The sequence below is a fragment of the Phyllobates terribilis genome, unplaced genomic scaffold (assembly GCF_046119375.1).
Source record: "Phyllobates terribilis strain yellow unplaced genomic scaffold, ASM4611937v1 Scaffold_2__4_contigs__length_985480577, whole genome shotgun sequence".
In the NCBI taxonomy this organism is placed as follows: domain Eukaryota; kingdom Metazoa; phylum Chordata; class Amphibia; order Anura; family Dendrobatidae; genus Phyllobates; species Phyllobates terribilis.
The window spans coordinates 533,838,127-533,856,645 of NW_027362762.1; the positions used below are offsets into that span (position 1 = coordinate 533,838,127).

Here is an 18,519-nt window from a genome sequence, read left to right on the forward strand (position 1 = left end):
TAATGTATTTTGCGGGCCATAAAACACACCCCTAATTTTGGGAAAGAAAATGGTACATTAGTTTTAAAATTAAATGGTGGTGCATATTATAGTCAGAGTTATAGCGTAAGGAGGGATAATGGGTGTTCAGATCTCAATCTGCAAATGCACCACCTCCAGCGGCCATTTTGCCGAAGCCCACCGCAGGGACGTCGGGACTCTGCTCACTGCTGACATTTTATGAAAGCCCAGGGCCTGTAACCTCCCCGTTTTCTTCCCAAATCTAAAGGGGAAAAAAAAAGTGTGTCTTATCCGAAAAATACGGTACTTTTCCTATGATTGTTCCACTCCTGGTTTTTGCTTACATATAACGGAGGTAAAATACTGAACATGTGAATGTGGCCTGATGTGTCTTCAGAGAAGGTTAAAATATTTTTAGCTCTGCAAAACATTTTTTTTTTTGTATTTTTTTATTGCATTTAAGCAAGTTTAATTCACATTCATGTTAATGAAAAAACAGATCTCTGGTACCATCTGTGTTTTTTACTATTTATAATAAAAATGGGGACAGACCAAAAATAGATGAAAATTAGAGCCAGCACACAAGACCCCTGGGAAGCTTTACTTAATAAATGTATCCCTAATATCCCCAAACATTCCCAAGTCCTCATCTCCTTTATATTTTTAGTGGCTAAACAAACCATAGCCTCGGCCTGGAAAAAAAAATCACGTCTTCACTAGGGTTGAGCGAGTATGTTCTGTCCGAGTATGCTCGGGCGAGCTCCGAGTATTTACAGCTGCTCGGTGATATGGTTGAATTGCTCCCGTGTGCATGATTTGCAACTGTTTGACAGCTTTATTACATGTGACGAATGTGTAAGAAATAGACATTCCTCACATGTAATAAAGCTGTCAAACAGTTGCAAGTCATGCACACGGGAGCGATTCAACCATATCACCGAGCAGCTATAAATACTCGGCGAAAGGGTTAATAGAACATACTCGCTTAACACTAGTCTTCACCTATCCGAAGTCAAAGGGTCTCTCATAGTACATTATCTGTGAGTATGGCTGATAAGTTTTCGTTAAAGTCCACAAATTTGAAAAAGTTTGGCTCCCCAGGGCATATTCTGCCCCTCTTCCCTTCCCTGCCTCTTTATATGTTTGCCCCCTTATAGCTCATTTAATTGTTTGTACTAATATTTTTATGTATCATGAATGTGATGTGTTAAAATCGTTATTAAAAAATTGTTTTAAAAAAAAAAACTCCCAACAAATTAGAGCCAGCACTTTGTTTTTCAATGTCTTTTTTTTTTGTTCTCATAAGCAAAGAAACATGCGCTGTCTGAATAAGGCATTATTTAGGCAAGGGAGCATATGGGTGAGTATACAGTACAGACCAAAAGTTTGGACACACCTTCTCATTTAAAGATTTTTCTGTATTTTCATGACTATGAAAATTGTACATTCACACTGAAGGCATCAAAACTATGAATTAACACATGTGGAATTATGTACTTAACAAAAAAGTGTGAAACAACTGAAAATATGTCCTATATTCTAGGTTCTTCAAATAATAATAAGTCTTTATTCATATAGCGCCAACATATTCCGCAGCGCTTAACAATTCACAGGTTCATATACAACAGTCATAAGTAACATAGCTAAAGATAATACAATTACAGCAAAAATGACAACCCTGCTCGTAAGAGCTTACAGTCTACAATGAGGTGGGGTTGACACAAAGTGCAGGGGCTTAAGGCCCCGTCACACTAAGCGATGCAGCAGCGATCCCGACAACGATACGACCTGTCAGGGATCGTTGCTGCATCGCTAATACATCGCTGGTGAGCTGTCAAACAGGCAGGCTCACCAGCGATCAGGGGAGCAGCGATATCGTGGAAAGAATCGTTCCACGATGTCCTGCTCCAGTTACCAGCCTGCTGCAAGCAGGAGCAGGCTGGTAACTATGGTAAACATCGGGTTACTAAGTGCGCGTGTGCCCCTAGTAACCCGCTGTTTACCATGGATACCACTCTGCTACGGTGCGCGGGAGCCTCCGCTTACCGTAGCAGAGTGGTATCCATGGTAAACAGCGGGTTACTAAGTGCGCGCGTGCCCCTAGTAACCCGCTGTTTACCATAGTTACCAGCCAGATCGTTGGTCCCGCTGGTCACACACAGCGATGTGTGCTGGCCAGTGGGAGGCCAACGACCAAAAAATGGTCCAGGACACTTTGCAACGATCAGCGACCTCACAGCAGGGGCTTGATCGTTGCAAAGTGTCACACACCGCGACGTCGCTGGTGAGTCACCAAAACCGTGACACAGCAGCGATATCGCTATGTGAGACGGGGGCTTTATTTACAAGGATGGTCCAGCCATCTTTAGGGGATGAGGGATAGATAAAGGCTGCATGAGCTCATCACCAGCCAGTATCTGTAGTGCTTTTGGGTTCAGTGGAGACTTATGTTTGGAGAAATAAGGGATGGGCTATAAGAATATAAAAGGATTTTGATTAGGGAACGTGATAGGCCGCCCTAAACAGGTGTGTTTTTAGGGAGCGCCTAAAACTGTGTAAGTTGTGGTTCATCCTAATTTCTTGGGGTAGAGCATTCCAGAGAATAGGTGCAGCGCGGGAGAAGTCTTGGAGCCAGGAGTGGGAGGTACGGATTAGTGCTGATGTTAGTCGAAAGTCGCTTGCGGAGCGTAGAGAACGGGTAGGCCGATAAACAGAAATTACTGTATGTAATAACTGCAGAAAGTGCTAAACCTGACTCCCAAACCTAGGATCCACACTACATGTCATGTGCATGTCGCCTGCATAGGAGGGTGACCTTCCGAGCAGAAAGGAAGGCTAGATGTGCTCTTTGCATTCTGTGTAAATGAAACTCTTAATTGTGTAGAACTCCTATTCTGACTTGTCTCTATGGTAACACCATTGAAGCCGTGTAGTCTGACTGCAGTCAGTTTTGCATCTAGCCACTACTTTTTGCTGGATCGAACTGTATGACTTTAGGATTAAACTAAAGACAGAAGTTAATTTTTGCTGACCTAGAAGAAAATTGCCTTTAAAAGGTGGGTGTTGCTTTTACAGGGAACTTGTCAGCTCTTTTATTCTGCCCTCAGAGAGCGACCCATAGTGACACTGGCTGATATCAGTGGTTTGTCACTTGTGCCAATGCAGTAGGTTTACTGAACCTTTTTAAAGGGGCTTTTTCAGATTATACAAAATAGGCCAAAAAGAAGGGAATGTTACATAAGGAATTTAAGTAGTAGATAATTGTTTCTACTTTGTCACTGCCCCGTCTTCACCGATATCGGACAGGATGTCATCACGTCTGTCACCTATCCGACAACCAATCACTTGCTTCAGCAGTCACATGCTGAGCATGTGAAAATCAATTTTCAGGTAACTATTTGTCTAAAGCAGTCAGATGATCAACATGACTGCATTATTATTAACATTTCTTTATTTCTTATAAACCAATATATGGCTTATGGCTAATGTATTTGTGATTTGGGGGCTCTACCTGCCCTCCCACTGCTGATAGGCAGCTTTTACTTCATGCACAGTAATAGTTAGAAATTGTTAGAGGGTGGGTGAGATGAGTCTGTATGTGGTGAGTACTGTTGTTCATGGGTTTGCCATTGCACTGCAGCTTGTGTGAGCGTTACAAAAATGCAACATTAGGCCCATTCATATGTCCATTTTTCATCTGAGTTCTGTTTTTTCCCCTGATAGAACTAGTACTTAGTATATATTTGGCTGTTCATATGTCCTTTTTTTTCTTTTACGGATGAAGTGAACATCATAAAATCAAAGAGAAATGTCCGATTTTCATTTGAGTCACAGCCCAAATAAGCCATGTGGCTCTGTGAATAAATCGGACAGTACTCCGATGCCTTCTGTGTGGTGTCCCATTTTTCAGACTGTTTGAGAAGAGACATTGATGTCTGAGCCATAAGAGAGACTGCCGAAATGCTATGTCTCGCTATACGCTGTCTTTTGAAAAGGTAAATGTAGTATTCTAGTAATTTTATTAGCTGTATTTCATTGTCATGTAGCCTGGCCATTAGATAACATTTCAGAACTTTAGATTCTCTTTACATGCTTTTGACTGTCTTCTTTACTATGTGATTGTGATTCCAATTTCACCAGCGTTTGATCGGCACACGTACAAAACGCATTTTACACTTCTTGGCAATAGTGTGAAAAATGAAGCCTTATTGCCAAAGCCATTTGTGTAGAATCATTGCTACTGCCATTTTGCTGACTGTACTTATACGTGTTCATCTATGAGAGAATTGCTAGTACTTTTAAAGGGAATCTGTCACCCCCTGGGACCTATCAGACCGCTAATATGGGCATACGGGTTATAGAAATGTAAATCTATACTTACCTGTCTTGTGGCTGTGAAATTGCTTTTTATAAAATTCTTTTTCCTAGGCTTGCTGTCCAGGGGACGCCAAGAAATGCCCAGCTATATGCTTAATTTAAATATTCCCCACCTCCCCTGTACGTCACAGTATACACAGTATACATGACGTGCAGTATAGGGCTGATCATCTCGCGCATGTGCAATGCGCCTATAGCTTAAGGCGCTTTTTTTTTCTCCCTGCCCTATTTTACTGATCTGCTCTAGTGCGCAGGCGTCGGGAGTCACTGACTTCCGCTCCAGTGACATCCAGTGTGCACAACAATGAGGTTTGGTCCCCACTTCCTCCTGGCATCCTGGTATCCCGGAGAAGACAGCACTCTGTACACGGACAGGAGGGTAAAATCACTCGTCAGTGTACATGGCTGCTGCAAGGGTGAGGTCACTTGGGTTCATCAGCTGATCAGCCCTGGTGACCACATACTGTGTCAGTGATACGTGGGAACATTCTCATGGATGTTCCCACGCAGCATCGGTGCCGTAAACGGAGCTCCCGGAGCTCAACAGGTGATGACCTCACGTGAACGCAGTCCCGGCAGCTGCGATATATTTATACCTGCGGTTTTGCTCCGGTTCAGTTAGTCAATGAGCGGGAAACGCTGCAGAAACGCAGCATACAATGACCATGCTGTGTATTTAAACACAATGACAATCCTGAGCAGCAAATTCTGCATCATGTGCACAGCATTTCAGGATTGTCATTGCATTAGCAGGCAGATGGATTACATAGCGTTTTTGATGCATTGCATTTGACGCACGGAAAAAACGCAGCAAAAACGCTACGTGTGCACTTAACTTAAATGTTCCTTGTTCACAACTGTTTTTGGCAGCAATGCAAATTAGCCATGTGTCCAACTCCACAGTTAATTTTTTTTTCCCTTCCCCTCCCTCATCTTTCTTTACTCCTTGTGAGCAGAGGGATGGGTTAGGTGTGGCTGTTCAGAAAGACAATTTTTTTTCAAGTTTAAGTAATGGGCTCCCCTCCCCCCTTTCTACCTCATGTCCCTTAAGCACAGATCCTGTCATTCATTCCCTGCCAGCGCTCCACACCAGACAGCTAGCTTTTGGCCACACTTCAGATGGGTGTACAGCTGGGACCTGTTACACTTCGGCTGTTTGCCCTTCCAGTTATAAATAGCTCTTACCGCCAGCCTTCATCAGAGCAGTCCCAGAGGTAATAAGCAGGTTAATTACTGTGGGAACACTGGCAATCTATGTATTCGCCCTCCATCACTCCCTACACAACCTTTTGCAACATTGTGCAACACTGATGGGGATTTGTTAAAATGTATGTGTGTATTTGTATCATTTTTTTTCCAATAAATTTGGTTATGTCTGTTAATAAAATCTAAGTATTGTAAGTGTGTGGCTTTTTGTTTTTCACAGCCTGGCAGTCCCATGGATCAAATGGGAAAGATGAGACCCCAACCATATGGCTCGAGTAACCCATACAACCAACAGCCTGGTCCTCAGCAAGGGCATTCCGGTTACCCAGTGCAGCCTTATTCTTCACAGACATCACAGAGATACCCAATGGCCATGCAGGGTCGACCTCAAGGAGCAATGAGTATGCAGTATGGACAACAGGTAACGTTTAAAGTTTCATAATAAGTTTCAAAGAGCACAGCCTAAAGGTTAATCCAGAGTAAGTTAAAAGCCCCATGAGGTAAAAGCTAATTGCCCCATAGTAGAGGAAAAATACCTAGCTCGCTCCACGTATTGCAATCAGTCTTATTCTGTGGATCAACGTCAATCACAGAATTTAGTACCCATGACTTGTGATATATTTTCCAAGAAAGGCATCCAAGACTCTCCATGTACTTTAGCAGTGAATCACTCATTACAACATCATGCGGCAGAGAGTTCCATAGTCTCACTGCTCTTACAGTAAAGAATCATCTGTGATTATGATCAAATCTTCTTTCCAGTATTAAATGTCCTCTTGTCACCGTTGCAGGCCTGGATGTGACAATCAATAGAAAGATCTCTGTTCTGTCCCCTCACATATTTGCCCATTGTAATAAGATCGCCCCTAAACCATCTTTTTCCAAACTGAATAACCCCAAGTTTGATAACCTTAAAGGGCTGTTCCCATTTCCAAGCTCCTATCCCAATATGTTGTAAGTGTAATATTAGCAAATGCCTCCAATTAGAAATGTAGTAGTTTTTCTGATTTGCTATTTCGCTTACCTCATGTGCAGGCATTGGAGGACCTTGGGTATCCGTAATTACAACAACTAGCTGACGGTCACTATATCAGTGGTCATAACCATGGATACCTAAGGTCCTGCAATGCCTGCGCAGGAGGAAAGAGACACCGCGAATCAGGGAAACTATACCACATTTCTAATTGGAGGTGGTTATTATTATTATTTCTTGGAGATGGGAATACCCCTTTAACTGTCGATGTGCTTCATGTAACCTCCAGAATCGTACTGCATTGTATTTAATGCACCATACGTCAATATAATACATAGAATAGGACTGCCTGGTGTTTGGTGCCCACTGTTTGTGAAGTTGCCCTATTGGCTTTGTTCAATTTACAGAGTGTTAAGTCTGTTTTTTTGCTATGCACCCAATTTACTTTTTTAGTATGGTCGTAGAGAAAAATATCATAATTTCCTTCTTTTTGTAAGCTTGGAAATAACATTTTGAGGGATTGCTTCTAATTCTACTATTTTCTCCTAATGTAGTTAATTAGCTAAAAATGAGACCTCCACTTTAGTTTAGGAAAATATTAAAGGAAAGTGCAAAGGCAGGCATTTTATGGTAAGGCTGTCTGCATATTTAATGTGTTTATTATAATGCTGTTTTCCTGGGACCTATATTTGAGCATGTTGTAGTGAAGTAGATCCAGGCTACACGTCCATCCCCAGCTTTGCTGCGGCATGTGATCTGTTTAGCATTGCTTTCTCCATTCCTGATGTGGGTTACACGTACTCACTGGGTTAACACTTAGTGCACCAAAAATAACAGGGACCATCGAATCTACAAAGGCTTCCATGTATTAAACACTTTTGAGGCTCAACTAATTTATATTATTTTTTTTGTATCAGAAACCACAAAAATGCAGAAAGGCATATGAAAGTGTATACATGTACATTGAGCAGTTAGTCTTTGGGGACAGGGCATTGTGCTTCCTTTAATACACTGGATTCCTAACTCACTCATAATGACCAAATGGTACAAGATTTTTCTGTTCTATTGGGTGATAGGAGTATGGATCTGTATCAGTAATTTTATGCTTTTTATGTATTGGTGTCAGCACTGAATGTGTAACCCTTGGAAATGCCACCCAATGGATGCCAGGTCTGAGTAGAGTGCTGTAAGTTGGCATGGCTAAATGTTCTTCCTTTTTAAGGGGATGTCCCACAATTCACCGTATATGGGACTGATAAAGATAGCCGAGCACGTTAGATAGTTAATGGACAGTTACGGTAATAAGCGTGGCAGCGCACTTAAGATAGCTGCTCAAATCCATCAGGGAATATTGGGCCCCCTTTCACATGATCAATGGGTGACCAGTTGTAATTTTAGGGCCACCCCTGTAAGTTTTGCTACATCCCATTGTAGCACTGGAGATGGTATAACCAATAATGAATCTTTTGAAAGTTCTAATATTGTCTTTTTTTTTATCACTAGCTTTTTTTTTTTTTTTTTTTTTACATTCCCTGTTTCTATCTCCAGATGACTTCATATGCGCAGCAAGGCCCTGGATCCTATTCTCAACAGAGCCAGTCACCATACTATAACCAGCAGAGCCTCCACCCTCCGCAGCAGCAAACAACACCACCCCAAACCCAGTATTCTCAGCAGCAGTCAGCTCCTCAGTCATACACACAGCAGCAGACTTCCTCCTCGCAGCCTCCTTCTAGCCAGCCTGTGCAGCCCGCCTTCCCCCAGCAGCAGCAATCGCCATCTCCATCACCCTATACACAACAACAGCAGGGCCCCCCAACAAGTTCCCAAAGCCAGTCACCATATACCCAGCAAACTCCACAGTATCCCACCTCACAGCAGCAAGGATCATCCTATTCCACATCTGGGGCACAGCAGGGAAGTACCTACTCCCAGCAACGCTTCCCTCCACCACAGGTATGACTGGACTCTAGTGTGTGTGTTTGGGTTCATGTCAAGGTTTTTTTTTATACTTGTATCTCATTTTGCATATGAATTAATGTTGCAGGAGCTCTCTCAGGATTCCTTTACTTCCCAGGCCTCTTCTACCCCTTCTCTGGGTTCCAGCAAAGGACAGGAGGATCTCAGCTTGGGGATGCAACCGCGGCCCTCTAGCCTTCCAGTGAGTTTAATTCTTTCAGATTACTTATTGTATCCATTAATTATTGTTGACACTTTCAGCTAGATTCCGAAACATAACTTTTTTCGAACCAGAACCAGACTAGCACGTTCTATGTAACCTGAGCCATAGATTAATTTCTGTTCAGGTTACCACAATGTGTGGTATTGTATTGCTTTTATATAATGTAAATTATGCCAATTTGTTGTCCTTGATGGTACATTGTTCTATTGTGTATATTTGATTTGTATGATGTTTTGTTCTTTTTGTCCTTCAATAAAACAAGTTTAAGAAAAAAAAACAGACAAGGATGAAGCCAGATATTGGCACGTAGAGGAGTTGTCAAAGACTTGGGGTATGTGCACACGATGCAGAAATGAAGCAGAAAATTTCTGCATCATTTCTGCATCTCCCTGGCAGAAAAAACACATGCAGATTGTGCATGCGTTTTTCCTGCAGAATACATGCGGATTCACATGCGTTTCCGCATGCAGATTGACAAGCGCTTTCCACGCGATTTTAGCATCACCTGGAAAGTGCTTGACAACTAGGTCACACTATATAAATCCATGCAAACAGCATGGATTTATATAGTGTGACCCGAGAGAGTGTATATACTTACCTCCGATGGCCCGCGCTGTCCTGCTTTACACTCCGTTCTCCCGGCTGCCGGGAACTTTGAATTGAAAGACCTGCCGACGTCAGCGTCACGTGACCCGTCACATGACTCTGACGTCAGCGCAGGTCCTACAACTCACTGCAAGTGCCGGGAACCAAGAAGGAGCGGTGCGCGGGCCGACAGATGGTAAGTATATATATATATATATATTTTTTATTTTATTCTTGTTTTTACAGCTTTTTTAATGGTACCTGGGTGTGGATGAGACTCTCCTCTCCTCCACACCCGGGTACCATCCGCGCATTAGAACGCGCCAATAACGCAAGTACAGATGCAGTCTTGCGGAATTGGCGCGTTCTAATGCAAGTCAATGGCGGCGAAAACGCCGCGTTTACGCAAAATTAAATGACATGCTGCGGATTTTTGAGCGCAGCGTTTACGCTGCGGAAAAATCCGCATCATGGGCACAGCACATGCGGATTTCCATTGGGGAACATTGCTTCCCTTCTACCATGCGTTTTTCATGCTTTTCCGCGGCGTTTACGCAGCTGCAAAAACGCCGCGGAAACGCATGAAATACGCATCGTGTGAACTCAGCCTTAGACTTTAGACTCCGTTAAAAAAAAACAACAAAAAAAAAAAAAACAGGCTGGTAGTTGCTAAGAGTCATCTGCCTGCCTGTTCCACCCAGCGCCAGCTCAGCACGATCGTCAACCACTCCTGCTGTAGTTTCAGCTGCTCCATGTCAACAGTGCAGCTCTTCTTCTGACATCAGAATCATGCCCCGTCGGCAGGGCAGAATGGAAGAGAAGCGGCTGCTCTGTTAACGTGACCTTAGCGGAAGCCACTGACTCACCGGCAGGAGTGGTCTGTCACCACTTGGTGCTGACAGAGATCGGCACAGCAACTAACCTGCTTGTTTGTTTTACTACAGTCCTAAGAACTAATAGTCCTCGATTACCACTTTACATGGAACCCATCAGGTCCGCTAATGCTGTTAATCTGCATGTTATGAGCATTATGAAGTTGCCATCTGCAGTACTAAGGTGAACATGAACTTTTATTTCTCCTGGTACTGCCAGCTTTCAGTCATGCAGGTGTGCCCGGAGCAATTATTCACCACTCACAGCGCTGAGAGTGGTGACAGTAAGCACGCCCCAGCACTGATTGACAGTCAGCGTTGCAGTACAACAGCGCAGATAAGCTGTTACTCATTGCTGGGGTGTGCGTACCGTCTCCACTCTGTGCTATGATTGGGGACTGTAACTGCTCAAAGCATGCCTGAATGACTGAAAGTAAGCGGCTTTTGGGAGTAATTCATTTTTTCTCAGGTTCTGCACTTTAAGTACAGCAGCTGGGCACCTTCATAACGCTATATCTTCAGGCTAATAGCGTTATCTGACATGACAGGTTCCCTTAAGTGTATGTAATTATGATTTTTTTCTTTTGTTATAAGCTGTGCCACTTTCTTATCCACTGTTTTTAATTGTCATCTACTTCCCACCACCCCCACCCCCTCTTGCCAATTTTTTTTTCTCTAATGTATAGTCTACTGAATGAGCATTCATTTGTTTTTGTTGAATGGCAGTTTGGGCTGCTTTGTAGTCTAATTTATTATGCTTGCTTATATAGCACCATCATATTCCGTAGCTCTTTACAGACATCACCACGGTTCCCATTGAGACTCACTATCTAAATTCCCTAGTAGTATGTCTTTGGGTTTCCTCCCACACTCCAAGCAAACACTGGGAGATCATATAAATTCCTTTCAGATTTAGTTGTTTTTGGGATTTGAACCCCAGAGTCCAATGCTTTAAGGCTACAGTTCTAACCACTAAGCTGTTATACTGTTCTATTCATGAAAGTAGCTGGTGTAAATGGATAGAGATTGTTATGCATCTTTAAAAGACTTAACGGGGTTGTCCATTAGTATTAATAATTGGCCATTCTACTTTTATGTTGAAAATAAGTATCTTTGTAAATACCTTGCGTTGCAGTTACTGCCTGTGAGCGGAGCTATCACTGGCCGCTCACAGGCATCACGTGACCCCCGGCTGCAGCCTGCCCTGACATCCGCTGATGTCACATCAAGTTCCGTCTGCAGCCGGGGGTCCCTCTTGGGATGGGCTGTGGGTGGGGTTACCCCGTGCGTCACACCCAGCATCCACCACGTGCTTTCCCTCTCCCCATTCATTGGGAAAGCGCGTGGTGGATGCTGGGTGTGTCGTGCGGGGAATAACCCCGCCCACAACCCAGAAGCCACCGCAGAGACAGCGTCACTGATGTCATGCTTCACTTGACGTGACCTCCGCGGCGGGTCACGTGATGCCTGTGAGCGGCCAGCGATGGCGCCGCTTACAGGCATTAACTGCAAAGCAAGGTATTTACAAAGATACTTCTTTTCAACATAAAAATAGAATGGCCAAATATTAAAAGTAGTGGACAACCCTTTTAAGATTGTCCAGCCCTAAAAAGAAAAAATATGGCTGATTTTTATTCAAAAGCAGCACCTATGTACAGCTTGTGTGTGTATTGACACTTAAAAAGAATCTGTCAGTAGTGTTATCCCTCCTGAGCGTCTATATGGGCACTCAGGTCACAGGAAGCAGAATAAAATGATAACTTCATAGCTGCAATCTGATATTTTAATGCAGAGAAATCCATGTTTATTCATGGGAAAATTTCACTCACCGTCCTTTTAAAATGTTTCTTCTGTATTAGAAAATTAAAACAGAGTTAACACGGGTGAATGGAATGCTTATACACTGCTCAAAAAAATAAAGGGAACACTCAAATAACACATCCTAGATCTGAATGAATGAAATATTCTCATTGAGTACTTTGTTCTGTACAAAGTTGAATATGCTGACAGCAAAATCACACAAAAATCATCAATGGAAATCAAATTTATTACCCAATTGAGACCTGGATTTGGAGTCACCCCCAAAATTAAAGTGGAAAAACACACTACAGGCTGATCCAACTTTGATGTAATGTCCTTAAAACAAGTCAAAATGAGGCTCCGTATTGTGTGTGGCCTCCACGTGCCTGTATGACCTCCCTACAACGCCTGGGCATGCTCCTGATGAGGTTGCGGATGGTTTTCTGTGGGATCTCCTACCAGACCTGGACTAAAGCATCCGCCAACTCCTGGACAGTCTGTGGTGCAACGTGACATTGGTGGATGGAGCGAGACATGATGTCCCAGATGTGCTCAATTGGATTCAGCTCTGGGGAGCGGGCGGGCCAGTCCATAGCTTCAATGCCTTCATCTTGCAGGACAATGCGGGACCTCATGTGGCTGGAGTGTGTCAGCAGTTCCTGCATTAGGAGGGACCCAGGGCCAACCGCACCAGCATATGGTCTCACAAGGGGTCTGAGGATCTCATCTCGGTACCTAATGGCAGTCAGGCTACCTCTTGCGAGTACATAGAGGGCTGTGCGGCCCTCCAAAGAAATGCCACCCCACACCATTACTGACCCACTGCCAAAACCGGTCATGCTGAAGGATGTTGCAGGCAGCAGATCGCTCTCCACGGCATCTCCAGACTCTGTCACGTGCTCAGTGTGAACCTGCTTTAATCTGTGAAGAGCACAGGGCGCCAGTGGCGACTTTGCCAATCCTGGTGTTCTGTGGCAAATGCCAAGCGTCCTGCAAGGTGTTGGGCTGTGAGCACAACCCCCATCTGTGGACGTCGGGCCCTCATACAACCCTCCTGGAGTCGATTTCTAACCGTTTGTGCAGACGCATGCACATTTGTGGCCTGCTGGAGGTCATTTTGCAGGGCTCTGGCAGTTCTCCTCCTGTTCCTCCTTGCACAAAGGCGGAGGTAGCGGTCCTGCTGCTGGGTTGTTGCCCTCCTACGGCCCCCTCCACGTCTCCTGTTGTACTGGCCTGTCTCCTGGTAGTGCTTCCAGCCTCTGGACACTAAGCTGACAGACACAGCAAACCTTCTTGCCACAGCTTGCATTGATGTGCCATCCTGGATGAACTGCACTACCTGAGCAACTTCTGTGGGTTGTAGAGTCCGTATCATGCTACCACGAGTGTGAAAGCACAACCAACATTCAAAAGTGACCAAAACATCAGCCAGAAAGCATTGGTACTGAGATGTGGTCTGTGGTCCCCACCTGCAGAATCACTCCTCTATTGAGTGGGTCTTGATAATTGCCAATAATTTCCATCTATTGTCTATTCCATTTGCACAACAGCATGTGAAAATGATTGTCAATCAGTGTTGCTTCCTAAGTGGACAGTTTGATTTCACAGAAGTTTGATTTACCGTATTTTTCGGACTATAAGACTCACCGGACCATAAGACGCACCCAAGTTTTAGATGTGGGAAATAGTGAAAAGAAAACTTGCTTGCCTCTTATTCTGGACCCACAATAGGCAGGGAGCGGGGGTCACACTGGCTGGGGGCTGCGGAGGCGGCTGCAGGGGGCTGCGGAAGCGGAGGGGGCTGCGGCGGCGATGGAACTGTTACCCAGTAACGAGTGGCGGCAGCAGCATGTTTGTGGGCGCAGCCATGAATTCACTATGGCCGCGCTAGACATCAGGAGGTGGGCGGTCCCTGGTCCAGATCGCGCGCTGCAGTGAAGTTACAAAGAGGCAGGGCCAGTGATGACTGCGCGCTGTACTGTTCTGCGTTGCCCCGGCCCTGCCTCCTAAGTAACGTCACTGCAGCGCGCGATCTGGACCAGGGACCGCCCACCTCCTGATGTCTAGCGCGGCCATAGTGAATTCATGGCTGCGCCCACAAACATGCTGCTGCTGCCGCTCGTTACTGGGTGACACTGTTCCATCGCCGCTGCCGCAGCCCCAGCCGCCCCCACATCACAAAACTGTACATTCGGACCATAAGGCGCACCCCCATTTTCCCCCATAATTTGAGGTAAAAAAAGTGCGTCTTACGGTCCGAAAAATACGGTACTTGGAGTTGTATTCTGTTTAAGTATTCCCTTTTATTTTTTTTTGAGCAGTGTAGGACGACAGCCGTTTCTCACCAACTGGTGCTGTGGTGGGTCTTTTTTTTTTTTTTTTTCTTTTTCTCCATGCTATGCTGTTCATGCTATTTTACATGCACCCGTGTCACTGCAAGGTCTGGTTCCCTGCTTATCCCCTGCATTCATGGGAGAATCTGTGGATGGTGCCAGCACACACCTTTGCAGCATAAAAAAACACGTTTTCTTATATGTAAATGAGCTGTTCCAGGCTATGGGCAGAACACTGATCTGCATGAGACTCTGCCTCCAGAGCTTATTTTACATGAAGGGGGAGTTACCAGTGTGATGGCCGGTCTCTGATCTCACTGCAGAGCTGTGTGTGATTATACCTGACACATCTGCAGGTTCCTCTCAGCTTCCATCTAACAGGCAGACAGGATTGTAATAGGGTTGCAAAACAGCAGAGCTCAGAGAACTGCTTATGTGATGTGAAACAAAGTTCAGTTTTGCTGTTCTGTTAGTTACTTGTCTCACACTAGTAGCTCCTCCTTTTATTAAAAATGAGCTCTGGAGGCAGATTCTCATGCAGATCAGTGTCAGGCCCATAGTTCCTGAAATGTGAGGGGTGTACTCACTTTTGATATACTGTATATAAAATAAGCTCTGGAGGCGGAGTTGTCTTTCATGCAACATCCTCCCCATAGCCTTTATATATAAGAAAAAGTTAATTTCTCTGGAATAATACATCAGATCACAGGCACTGTCATTCCTGGAAGCGGTGCATGCGCAGATCGATAGTTAGCTCTCAAAACATGATCAGGACCCTACTGTGTGCATCAGCCACCCCTGGGTATGACTGTACTTGCGCAAGAACTTGGGTTCGGAAAGGAGGTCACAGGGAAGTCCTCTGCCGCTCGCTGACAAAGCTCTTGTGGCGAAAAAAAGAGGGGGAGAGGCTGGAGAGCAATTGCGAGCTTATTTGCAGAAATATTCACCCATGGATTTCTAGATAACTAATAAACTAACTTATAAATTAAAGAATGAATATAGGCAACATTTCAGTTGCCTTACATAGATGTTGGTTTATAGTCTAAAAACCTGCTGACAGGTTTCCTTTAAATGCTGATATATTGTCTGCTATTGCTAGTTCTTGTGGTAGGCCATTCGTCTTACTGCTCTAACTGTAAAGAACCCTTTGTCTAAATTTCCTTTTCTAACACGTAATGAATGATTCTTTGGAAGAAATTAATGTGCCAGTTCTTTGTATTGACAACACACAAATATTGATACATCTAAATGAGATTGTCTGTCTGAGGCATCTTGTTTTCCAAGCTGGTAAGAGGTGGCAAGTTTGAGTTTCCAACCTTAGGCTGCGTGCCCACTATGCGTTTTTCAAGCGTTTTTTTGCCACGGAATTTCCGCAGCGAAAACCCTTGGTAATACGTGCCCCATGGTCCCCAATGATCCGCGTGTGCTGTGCACATGCGGAAATTTCCGCTGCGGATTATCATTGCGGAAAAATAAGCAGCATGTCCATTAATTTTGCGGACACGCAGCGTAATTGCCGCCATTGACTTGCATTCAATCGCTTAATAGCTGCATGACTACATGTGCACATGCGGATATTAAGCGATTCAATGTGCGGATGGTAGCCGGGTTTGGAGAAGAGGAGACTCTCATCCAGACCCGGGTACCATAGTACCTGTTAAAGAATTTAAAATAAAAAATAAACATATACTCCCCTTCCGATGTCCCCCTGTCTTTTCTCCGCTGCGTCTTGTCTCTTGTACGGCTCGCGGTGGTGTGAAAGGACCTTTCATGACGTCATTTAGTCATGTGACAGGTCACGCGACCTGTCACATGACTGACGTCATGGAAGGTCCTTTTACACCACCGGACAAGGGGACCGGGGGCCATCGGAAGGTGAGTGTTTTTTTTTTTTTTTTTTTTTTTTTTTTTTTTTTTTCTTTAACCATTTTTATTCATTTTTTTTTTTTTTTTTTTTTTTCCCACTAAATTGGTCACACTATATAAAATCCATGCTGGTTGCATGGATTTATATAGTGTGACCAAGTTGTCAGGTACTTTTCCAAGTGATGCTAAAATTGCTTGGAAAAGCGCTTGATAACCTGCATGCGGAAATGCATGCAAAAACGCTTCTACCTGGTGGGAAAAATGCATGTACAATCCACATGCGTTTTTCCTGCCAGGGAGATGCAGAAAAAATATGCAGCATTTCTGCATCGTGGGCACTTGGCCTTACTTTTAGTTTATGAATCTAATTTCCCACCTTTCTACCCTCTCCATATAGCCTATATTATGTATTTATTTTTATAAAATGTGGTCTCATAATTATACCCTATATTCATGATAAAATGAGATGTAATATTTCAATGATAACCTTATATTTAATGTACAGAATTAATAAAATAAAAAATGACCATGTTTTTGTTGTTAATCTGTCTTCACAGGACCTGTCTGGTTCAATTGATGACCTCCCAATGGGTGCTGAGGGTGCTCTAAGTCCAGGTGTCAGCACTTCTGGGATCTCCAGCAGTCAGGGCGAACAGAGCAATCCAGCTCAGTCACCTTTCTCTCCCCATACATCACCCCACTTGCCGGGAATCAGGGGTCCCTCGCCCTCCCCTGTTGGCTCTCCTGCCAGTGTGGCACCTTCTCGGTCTGGTCCACTGTCCCCGACATCGGTTCCAGGTGAGTGCTTTAGTGAACCTTGGTTTGCACATTGTATAACAGATTTGTGTGCCTGTCTATCCCCACAGGTACACAAATGTCTTGTTCAAATGCCTTAGTTACAGTTTTGACAGCTGCCACTTGTCTTTCACTTTCTTTAGGCTGTATTTAGTAAGCCAAATGTGGCTGCATTTTAGTGTTTGCATTAAGACTTCAATACCTGGACCTCCCATAATTCGAGGATTGTGTGATCTGTGTTTAGGTATTATGACCATGTTGTGACCTTCTGAAACAACTGTTTGGAATTGGCTCGCTCATCAATGTGGTCAAAATGGGTCACCTAATTTTTACTTTTTTCAATCTCCCAGGAACACAGATGCCACCGCGTCCTCCAAGTGGACAGTCGGATGGTTTAATTCACCCTACGATGAACCAGGCTGGTCTAGGACAAGAGAGAGGTAAGGAGGAGTACTTCTAGTCCAGTTCACGCTTGACATAAAGCACTAGATTGATTGATTATTTCACGTATCCTAAATGTAAAGTAAACGGAGGCTTGTAAAGTGAAGTTAAATAGGAATGACTCCTTCAGTAAGTAGCATAATTTCTGCTTTCCACAGGGTACATGCAGAGGAATACTCAAATACCTCAGTATGGATCTCCACAGCCTGGCCAAGCACTTTCTCCACGTCAGTCATCTGGGGGCCAGATGCATGCTGCAATGGGACCCTATCAGCAGAACTCTTTAAGTAGTTATGGACCTCAGGGAGGACAATATGGTCCCCAAGGTGTGTTCTTTGATGCTGATAGCAAGGCTATTCTAAGTGAATGTAATCTTTTCTGTGTATTGTTTTTATTATAAATAGTACAACATTTTTCTTAAGGCAAAGAAATTTAAATGGAAGTTCTATTTTCTTTTTTTTTTTTTTCTTCTTCACAGGGGGTTACCCCAGGCAGCCAAATTATAATACCATGGCAAATGCAGGCTATCCAGGGGCTGGCATGGCTCCTCTTGTTGCAGGTGGTCAGATGCATGGCCAAGGAGGCATGCCACAATATGGAGGACGCATGGGCCATTCGACAATGGGCAACCGACCATATGGTCCAAATATGGGGAACATGCCACCACAAGTTGGAAGTGGGATGTGTCCTCCTCCTGGTATGAATCGTAAAGCACAAGAGGCAGCCGGAATGCATGGCACTGCCAACTCCATGCAGAATAGGTGAGAATCCCTACCCAAAGTACAGAAAGTACGGCTGCACTGGCACTTGCAGTTTGTCTATCCCCAGCTGCTCATTGGGATAATTTCCATGTATTGTTGCCAAAAAATGGGTTAAAAATAAGCTGTGTGACCACATAGAGATATGGGATGATTGTACATGAAGGAAAAAACACCAATTATATGTAATACCATATCAGCAAGGGATGCACAATATTGTATATCTAAAGGGTTCTATATATATCTGCACAATTAACTGAATAATTGAGTGTCACTGATAGATGAATTTACATGTGCAGAAGTATACGCAAATAATTCTCATTGGTGGTTT

The 18,519-nt window shown here is 44.0% G+C and overlaps 1 protein-coding gene across 1 annotated transcript in view; it reads left to right on the top strand.

Moving 5' to 3' along the window:
* ARID1A (AT-rich interaction domain 1A) overlaps positions 1-18,519 on the top strand; it is a 92,849-nt gene that overhangs the window by 36,005 nt on the left and 38,325 nt on the right. Inside the window, exons 2-8 of the mRNA XM_073666166.1 lie at positions 5,804-6,004; positions 8,105-8,512; positions 8,604-8,717; positions 16,752-16,992; positions 17,340-17,429; positions 17,589-17,756; positions 17,909-18,191. Of these exons, the coding sequence (XP_073522267.1) occupies positions 5,804-6,004; positions 8,105-8,512; positions 8,604-8,717; positions 16,752-16,992; positions 17,340-17,429; positions 17,589-17,756; positions 17,909-18,191 (1,505 nt within the window). The remainder of the gene's footprint in view (positions 1-5,803; positions 6,005-8,104; positions 8,513-8,603; positions 8,718-16,751; positions 16,993-17,339; positions 17,430-17,588; positions 17,757-17,908; positions 18,192-18,519) is intronic.